General features: G+C 36.0%; 1 protein-coding gene across 1 annotated transcript in view; it reads left to right on the top strand.

Moving 5' to 3' along the window:
• Positions 1 to 9,708, top strand: part of LOC107679073 (lysine-specific demethylase 4B-like) — a 65,901-nt gene that overhangs the window by 4,115 nt on the left and 52,078 nt on the right. Inside the window, exons 3-5 of the mRNA XM_016474490.1 lie at positions 279 to 454; positions 1,413 to 1,527; positions 1,938 to 2,131. Coding sequence (XP_016329976.1) covers positions 279 to 454; positions 1,413 to 1,527; positions 1,938 to 2,131 — 485 coding nt within the window. The remainder of the gene's footprint in view (positions 1 to 278; positions 455 to 1,412; positions 1,528 to 1,937; positions 2,132 to 9,708) is intronic.

Below are 9,708 nucleotides of genomic sequence, written 5' to 3'. Positions count from 1 at the left end.
TTGCAAACCATACATCAATGGAAAGCTTATTTATTCAGCTTTCAGATGATGTATAAATCTCAATTTCGACTTGTGACTGGTTTTGTGGTCCAGTGTCACATATATTTACATATATATATATATATATATATATAACTTTGAATAATCAATTCTGTAAATGTATTTTTTCATATCTTCTGAACACTAAGATAGTCATTTTTGTTTTCTAAGGACTTGAGCAAACATAATGAAAAACGCTTGTGTCAGTTATCTAACTGTACGGTTATATTCTCGCTCAGGTTATTCCGCCGAAGGAGTGGAAGCCGCGGCGTTCCTATGAGACCATTGAAGAGATGGTCATTCCTGCTCCCATCATGCAAGTGGTGACCGGCCAATCAGGACTCTTCACTCAATACAACATCCAGAAGAAGTCCATGACGGTCGGAGAATATCGCAAACTGGCCAATAGTAAAAAGTACGCTTTGTTTGATCAAATCCAATTTTTATAATGTATACAACGTGGTTTCTTTGTAAAGTTGCCCTCTCTTATCTGGACCTTTATGTCAATAACGTGACTAAAATTTAAATTGTTTTTTGGGGGTATTTTTTCAAAAAGATTGACTGAATGGTGAAGTAAGTTTTTGAACAGTAAGATTTTTAATGTTTTTTAAAGAAGTCTCTTCTGGTCACCAAGCCTGCATTTATTTGATCCAAAATACAGAAATCTTCAGTGTCACATGATCCTTCAGAAATCATTCTAATATGCCGATTTGCTGCTCAAAAAACATTTATTATTATCATTGTTGAAAACAGCGGAGTAGATTTTTTTTCAGGTCTCTTTGATGAATAGAAAGTTCAGAAGAACAGCATTTATCTGAAATATAAATCTTTTGTAACATTATAAATGTCTTTATCATCACTTTTGATCAATTTAAAGCATCCTTGCAATTATTCTGACTCCAAGCTTTTGAATGGTAGAGTGTATAATGTTACAAAAGCTTTTTATTTGAGATAAATGCTGATCTTTGGATCTTTCTATGCAACAAAGAATCATGAAAAAAATGTACTCAACTGTTTTAAATATTAATAATAATAATAATAATACATATAATAAATGTTTTTAATTCAGCTTTTTGATCACAGGAATAAATGACATTTTAAAATATATTCAAATAGAAAGCAGTCATTTTAAATAAAAATTTCACAATATTGCTGTTTTTGATGAATTTTGGATCAAATAAATGCAGGCTTGGTGACCAGAAGAGAATTCTTTAAAAAACATTAAAAATCTTACTGTTCAAAAACTTTTGACCTGGTAGTGTAGATTTAATGTAAGTTTAATACTAAGTTTGCGCTTTTACTACAGCAAGTGTTTCATTGGTTCTTCAAGCTTGATTTATACTTTAACTTTGTGTTTTCTTGACCGATCTCAGGTACTGCACCCCTCAACACAAGGACTTTGATGACCTGGAAAGAAAGTACTGGAAAAACTTGACGTTTGTGTCGCCCATTTATGGCGCCGACATCAGCGGGTCCCTTTATGACCAGGTTAGTCACCTTTACTATGATTAGTGTTCAATAGGAAACTATGGTGATATACATTTTCTTTTAATATTTTATTTCAGTTAAAGCTTGTTTTATTTTAAAGGAGACATATTATGCCCCTTTTTACAATATGTAATATAAGCCTCTGGTGTCCCCAGAATGTGTCTGTAAAGTTTCAGCTCAAAATACTCCACAGATAATTTATTATATCATTTTGAAAATGCCTATTGAAAAAGGCTTACCAAAACAAAGTTACTGTGTTAATCTTTTTCACGTTTCCTTGGTTGGTAGATGCACCGTGGACCTGATTATAGCACTTAGAATATGTCACCTTTAAGTATGGATTTAGTTACTGTAATAACCTTGATGATTTTATCAATATGCATGTCTTTATGATGTTTTTTCTTCATCAGGACATCACGGAGTGGAACATCGGCCATCTGAACACTCTTCTGGACATGGTGGAGCAGGAGTGTGGGATCGTCATCGAGGGCGTCAACACGCCATACCTGTACTTTGGCATGTGGAAAACCACTTTCGCCTGGCACACGGAGGACATGGACCTCTACAGCATCAACTACCTGCATTTCGGCCAACCAAAGTCCTGGTGAGAGTCCTACATTCACTATATATCTGCGTTTAGTTGAGTGCAAAAAGATTCAGAGGAGTTTGTTGGCCATTTTTAACACTTGAACTACATTAAAGTGATTAAGTGTGATCAGATTTGGTAATTTTGGCAGTATTTGACCAAATATTGACTCTTTTCATGTGCATTCAGTAAATTTGTGTATAACTTTAATTGTAATTATGATTTTTAAATTCATGTTAGAAATACATTTTTTACGTTTTATATAAAAATGCACTCTGAAAATCGAAAAAAAAAGAAACAATTTGATTAAAAAAAAATTATATTACAGAAACCAGGGCTTAAAGTTCTCCGGCACTGTGCCGGATCTCCGGCGTGCAGCGTTTGGCTGCGGGAAAAAAAAAGATAGTCGTCTTACATTTAAAAACACTTGTTGATATCTACCAATGTATGAGAGGAACACAGCTTTCACTCTCAACCAAACTAACATTACTAGCCAATCAGAATGTTTTGCTCTTATAAACACGAGACACGTATAATACTATCCAATTGCAGAGTCGCAGCTGATGAATGGAAAAGAAGCCTGGGTCTCGAGCGCGACACATTGAAAAAGCTGCGACGCGTTCAAAGATTTCCATCTAGCATCATATTTACATAGAAAAGCTATTAAAAAAGCAGTGGAGCTTTGTAAACAGCTCAGAGTTATCAAGCCATCTCCATAAGAACGACATGATTGCCAGAACGAATTTACCGGGGATTTTTGAAAAGGTCCTGTTCACACATGATCTCTTAACGGTAATTTACCAGTAAAGACTGTATGTGTGAAAGGGGCTAAACTCTGCATATGCGGTGAGTTTGGGATGCTTAACGTTCATCTGGGAAAACTCACTTGATTTGTAACGTAAATCATTTAAACCTATGCCAACACAGGAGAATACATCAACATACGTCTAAATATGCGATTTATTGTACATTGCGATTTCAAAATAAAAGTTTCTGACTTTGTATGTGGCCAAATATTAAAATTAAATGGATTTAAACGTCGTTGAATCACATGAAATTGAACCAAGTATCTGCATTTTGTCTCATCTCGTGAGCTAAGTGTATTGTCACACCCCTAGTGTCTATGAGCATGATAAAGCTCATAATTTTCCAAGTGTATGATATAGCTTTCATTCTTCAGGTCGATCATATATTCATCAAAAAAAAAATCAGTTTGAATAAGGAAAGCGATAACTTTGCCATAGTATCCTTTCAAATGTTAAAGTTCCCACAGTCGTTGCATTCTTTGCATGTGCTGCACTTTATTTGTACCATTTTTGTTTTATTAGTTTATTTATTAGAATTTGAAAGATGATAACAACATTGATTGATTATTGAGATCTGATTTTAGTCCTTGAAAACCAAAAAAGTAGTGCAATAGGACAAAGCTAACCAGCAAAATTGATATCAAAAGCATCCTAAATGTTACATGTGTTTGCACCATATTGTAGTGAGTAAACTTTCTTGGTATTGTTTCAAATATCCCACCATAATCTGTAGTCTAAGCCTGTCAGGGGCTAATGGCAATGGCAGATACGTTACTAGTTAGTTTCTTTTTTTGTTTGCCAAATAACCCCGTGTATGTGTCCGCCCCCAGCAACCCCCAGAAAAAAGTTCAGGCTCAGGATTTGTTTTTTTTTTGTTTTTTTTGCTTTAACCCCTGAGTAACACACTTAATAATACGAGCCTCATATTTCTGCTTTTAATGATCTTACAAAAAATACTATAAAAACACAAAAATAACTTAAAATATATTTTTTTTATCTGTAAAATTACTTAAATCATCTTTTTTTTTTATATATTTTAGGAATCAGTGCTTTATGTGGTAAACAATATTATGCAACAAAATCTGTTGAAAACATTAATATATGGAGGTTTATAAGCATTACTTACAGATAAAAACAAGTCATTGCACTTACAGTTGTTATATTTGCTTTCTTTTCTTGTGCATTCAATGCATTTGTGCATAATCACACACACACACACACACACACACATATATATATATATATATAATTTTTATTTATTTATTTTTTTACATATTTTAGGAATCAATATTTCATGAGGTAAACAATATTATGTCACAAATGCTGATGAAAATGTTACATTAATATTTTGTTAAAATATGTCCATATCTGGAGGGTTTATAATGGTTTATAATAATTTTTCATTACTTACAGTTCAAAGCAAGTCAGTTTTATATTATATTTGCTTTATTTTCTTGTGCATTAAATACATTTGTGTATAGCTTTAATTATAATTTTAAAAATATGTTTTAGTAATCAATTTTTTGGTGGTAAACATTATTAAGGCACAAATACTGTTAAAATATTTCCATATCTGGAGGGTTTATAAATCATTTTGCACTACTTACTGTTAAAAACAAGTCATCACCATTAAAATTGTTATATTTGCTTTCTTTTCGAGTGCATTCAATACATTTGTGCATATATATAATTTTTTAAAACATATATTTTAGCAATCAATATTTTAATGAGGTAAACAATATTATGTCCCAAATGCTGATGAAAATGTTACATTAATATTTTTTTAAAATATTTCAATATCTGGAGGATTTATAAATCATTTTGCATTACTTAGTTAAAAACAAGTCATGACCATTAAAAATTGTTACATTTGTTTTAGTTTCTTGCGCATCCAGTAAGTTTGTGTATAATTATAATTTTTATATAGGTTTTATATGTGCATTTAGTTGAATTCTAAAGATTCAAAGGGGTTTTTTGGCCATTTTTTAACACACAAACTACATCACAGTGATTAAGTATGATCAGATTTGGTCATTTAGGCAGTGTTTAACCAAAAAGTGATTTGATGCTTGCCATATATGGGGCTTGTGAAGATAAAATTGCGGTCCATCAGTTTGATTGACATTTAGTGTCTCAAAAACTAGACTTTATGCTTGATTTTAGAGTACCAACGTGCCATGGATGTAATATGAAGAACCTTAAATGTAGATCAGCTTTCGGCCACTTGGAGGCGCTGTCGTCATTCACATCGGCTGTAGACGTTCGGGATGATGTCATCGAGAGAGATGAATCGTGTGGCGTTTGCTTTGTCTCACTGTATCTCGCTCTTGCCGCATTTAAACACACAACAGGCTCTTTATAGTGGAGCTGGTCGTTTCAGAAGCACTTGGTTGTGAAGTAAATCCTCTAGAGGATCGTTAGGGGTGATGTGTATGTATATGTGCTATGCTTTCAATGGATAGAAAGATAAATGCACATTGAAATCAAGGTTTTGACAAGAAGAGCTGTCAATTGTGGACTAAAAGTTGTGAAAACCAAGCATAATATCCCTTGATCCAAATCCGAATGCTGTTGAAATGACTCGGTATTTATTCTGTTGGTTTGTTTTCCTGAAGTTCAGCTTGACTTTTCCTCTCCATTCTTGCGGAGAAGCTTTAATACTGTATTTTGAGGTGCAGAATACACAATTTTCTGTCTGGGCTTCTTTCCTGTGCTGAAAGAGTTTAAATAAATATGCTTTTAGTGTCCTTTTTTTTTTTTTCCACATGTGAGATTTTTTCTTCACACACTCTCATGTTATATCTTCTCCCTGGTGTATCCCCTCTTTCGAGAAAGATGCAAGTGTGTTTTGCATACTTGTGCACTAGTCCTTGATGCCCTGGGTTTGTGTTGTCTTAAAGAAACCGCGTTCATTAGACGCAGCTGTTCTGTCAGTATCTCGGGATGTCGTACAGAGGGATATTTCATGCATCTGTGAGTCTCGTGTCTTTTAATCAAGCTGGAAAGCAGTAGTCAATCAAGGGTGTTTTTTTTGCCTTGGAAAAATTCATTTAAAAGTGGTCAGTGTTTTAGGAATTTGTAAAGTGAATGGCGTCGGGGCTTCAAAACATGCGTGAGATGAAAAGCATAATAGGTTGCATCACGAAATACTTTTAAGTAGAAAGTAGGAAGCAAGACTCCCACTAAATGGTAGAGTGTTTCCCAGGACTTAATGATATATTTTAATGATGCTGAGTGCTAAAATGTTATATTTATTGTGAGTGTAATCTATACAAAGTGCACTTTTAAAATTGTTAACCAATAATCACAAACAACTGGGAAAGTCATTTGAAATGCAAAGCTCAAATATAGTTTAATTGAGTTTCAATGAGAAATTGAGTATTTTTCACGTAATTGAACGTTAGTTGTTCAGGATTGAAAACTAACTAGTTTTTCATGAAATCAAAGAATTTTTCATAGTAAACTTTTAGAATTACACACTCTTTTGTCAGATCCTTTAATAAAAGTGCACGGACAACGACTAGTGCTTTTTGTACCAAAAATGATTTGTCAAACATCAATAATTTTTATCCTCACAATTTAGTAGAAGTACATAAATCCATCAATGTAAATGTTACACAAATGCAACTGCATCTGTTTGCTTTAAGGAAAGTTGTTGAATTCTTTATTTAATTTCAAAGCTTGTTAGCACAATATACCCTCATTTTAAAAATAATGTTATTGACCATTTTATTTTGTGCGTAGCTACCAATTGCAAAAGAGACCTCAGAGTTTGCATGTAAAAATAAGGTTTCTGTAATGAAAAAGTTCAGTTCCCTGATCAAAAGATGTGGGAACCTTAAAACTGTGAATAGTAAATGCAAATGCAAGAGGTAACATCAAGGACTCCTCATTTGAAAGTTGCACTAGGGCCAGCTTTAATGCTAGTGCTTGACACTGGTCTCTGTAGAGTTTAATGTATTGACATGAATCATGTTGAAAGGGTCGTAGTGTGTTTTTGGGTCAAGCTCTGGTAGGCACAGGTGCCCAAATGGATAAGGGTACAAAACTGTGATTCTTTAAGAGGTCTCGCTTGCTCTCTTGAGTATCTTTCAGTCCCCATTTCTTCTGTGTCCTCATATCTCTCTGAAGTGTTAGCTCTTGATGTCTCTAGCTAAGCATTCTCTCTTTCTCCCGCTCTCCGGAGGCCTTATCTCAAGTTAACTTTCTGCATAGCGGAGAACGACAAGGCTCGTGCACAGAAAAAAAGGAAAGAGGAGAAAATTTACTCACCCTTCAACTCAGCTTAATGCAACTATGTGTGCGCTCGTCCTCCCCACCCAAACACCCCCTTCTGCTTTTGAAATTGAATCCGTTTTACTTTTCTGGTAATTACAGTATGTTAACGTGTGTGTGGTATCTGTTTGCCTAACCCTCTGTTCAGCCACTGTGAAATTAACTTCATTTGCCTCCAACTCTCCTCCCATCAAAGTCATAATTCTCGCCGCCTCCTGAGATCTAGTGTCAGATTCTTAAAGATTGCGGAGTGGCCCAAAGTGGTGCGCACGCTGCCGGAAATAATCGCTGAGAGAGGGAGTGTCGCAGCCAAGGGAATAGCTTGATTCTTATTGCTTGTTTTCTTGTTCTTGTCCTCTTCAAGATGATGACAAATAAAAGCTTAACGCTGCCGGCGGCATCGGTGCCGTTTGGTAGGTAGGGGTTTTGTGTTTCCGCTGTGGGACTGGAGAGATATTGCATCTAGGAAGTGAAGTATGGAATTGTTTCATGGGCCATAAATGAGGTAAATGGGATGCATCCCTTACGTACGCCCAGGCACCCAAGTACCCTTGTCTCAAAATCTCAAACGGTGTTTAGTGGGCGCTTCTTGTTAATTTCATTGTTCCGGTGGTGCCTGTGGAACCTCAAGAGGCTAGAGGCTTTCCTCCAGGTGGGTGTTTCCAGTCACACCAAGCCAAGCCCCTCGGATTTACCTTGATTTCTGGTGCCCCCGGTGTGTTTGTTGTCAATATTTGCCTTCCTCCCCAGGCAGTTCCAGATCGAATAGAGCTTCTGCAACTTTCGGTTGCCAGATAGAGTTACTGTCAGCTTGATCTGGTGGGGTTAGTGGGGTGTAAGGATACTCCTGCTGGCAGGAACCATTCGTACCCTAATTACAGCTGCTCATCAGATCTAGCTTTTATCTGTAAGAAAAGGAGAGAAAGATCCATCTAATTGTTATTGATCTGTGGTGGCACCTCAAACACCAAATTGAATCCACTACCACCAGTGTCCTTAGAGTTGGGGTGGTTGTGGCCAGCCGTTCGATTTCCCAATGGCTCCGTCTTTGGTGTTCAAGGCAGTTCCCAATACATGCAACAGTGCACCACATCATGGGAATTGATTAGCATTCATATTTGCTGTAGGTGGAGGCCATTTATTGGCATCTCACTGCTTTGTAGTGTCTTGCACTGTTATAAGACACTGTATTAAGGTTTTAAGTAGTTCAATTTTAAAAACTAGTCTCGAGATCCCTGGGTGCTTAGATTTGGTATTAAATGTTTTTGAATCCAAGAATGAATCCTGTGCTATTAGTGTAATATCTACATGTACGTAGATCCCTACTAGGGGTGTAACGACTCTCGGTAAAAAACTGTACCGTTCTCCACCCACGGTTCGGCATGCACTTGCACTGCAGGTCAACTTAAATCTGACAACGCATCTGTAATATGGCTTGTTAAAGATAACAGCACGTAAAACAGGCAGAGTTCGGCTAATGCATGTTTCTGTCAACAGGTACACAATCTGGTTTCCCAATACATTACAACAACAGCGATGAACAAACCAGTCACTCTTTGTAAACTTTGTTCAATGCGAGTGCTGTATGCTCTAATATTACCAGTCATTTATGCCGTCATCACCCGGGTGTTGATTAGCATGCGCGCAGGTGAGACGTGTGATCTGTGTTTAAACTAAACTAATTTAAGCCTTGCTAGTTTAATCATTAAAGATCCAGATTTGTCTGTGCACTCCTCTGAAGCACCAAACCCGCGTCTCAGAGTGGGCAAATACTGAGTTCTCTTTCAAGACTTGTACTTGAATGGACAAATTATGTCAACATGCCTGTCTTGGTGAGTATCCCAGCAGACCGAATCGGTTGAACTTACAGTAGTGGATTTGTGCATTGTCTTAAAGTGACAGCACTTTCTTAATGTTAATCAAACAACAAAAGACAAGGAAATCACTCACTGCTCTTGATTGAATAGCTTTTGTAACTTCATCTTTAATTTAGACAGTCAAATATGCAATGTTATTTTACATTTGATTACTTTATTCAATTCATGTACTTAAAAACTGTTAGACCTCCCTAAAAAAACCCCCCTGAAAAGCACTGTTTATTTTATTTGTATTTGCTCTATTGTATTTATTTGTTCTGTTGATTGTAATTAGGTTATTGGTTCTTATTTTCTTTTTTTATTTGACAGTATAGTCCTTTTTCCCCCCTAAAATAGCACATACCAGACCGTACGGAAACGGTGACTCTAAAACCGTGATACGAAACGAACCGCGAGTAATTTGAACCGTTACACCCCTAATCCCTACACAATGACACTGTTTCCAAGAAATGCGGCAAGTATTTGAGTCCAGCGTCATCAAATTCAGGAGGAACAGAGTTAATTTCAGACATGGTGAATTATGATGTTGCGGCTACTAGGGATGTAACGATTAACCGCGAGCCAGTTGAAAATCGATTCAAATATGTGACGATTCAAATCGGTTGAGATGCTAAACAAATCGCGATTCAATTAGGGG

Source organism: Sinocyclocheilus anshuiensis, unplaced genomic scaffold, assembly GCF_001515605.1.
Source record: "Sinocyclocheilus anshuiensis isolate Anshui unplaced genomic scaffold, SAMN03320099.WGS_v1.1 scaffold1580, whole genome shotgun sequence".
Lineage (NCBI taxonomy): Eukaryota > Metazoa > Chordata > Actinopteri > Cypriniformes > Cyprinidae > Sinocyclocheilus > Sinocyclocheilus anshuiensis.
Note: the sequence above shows the minus strand (reverse complement) of the source record. Positions and strands in the feature narration are given on the sequence as shown.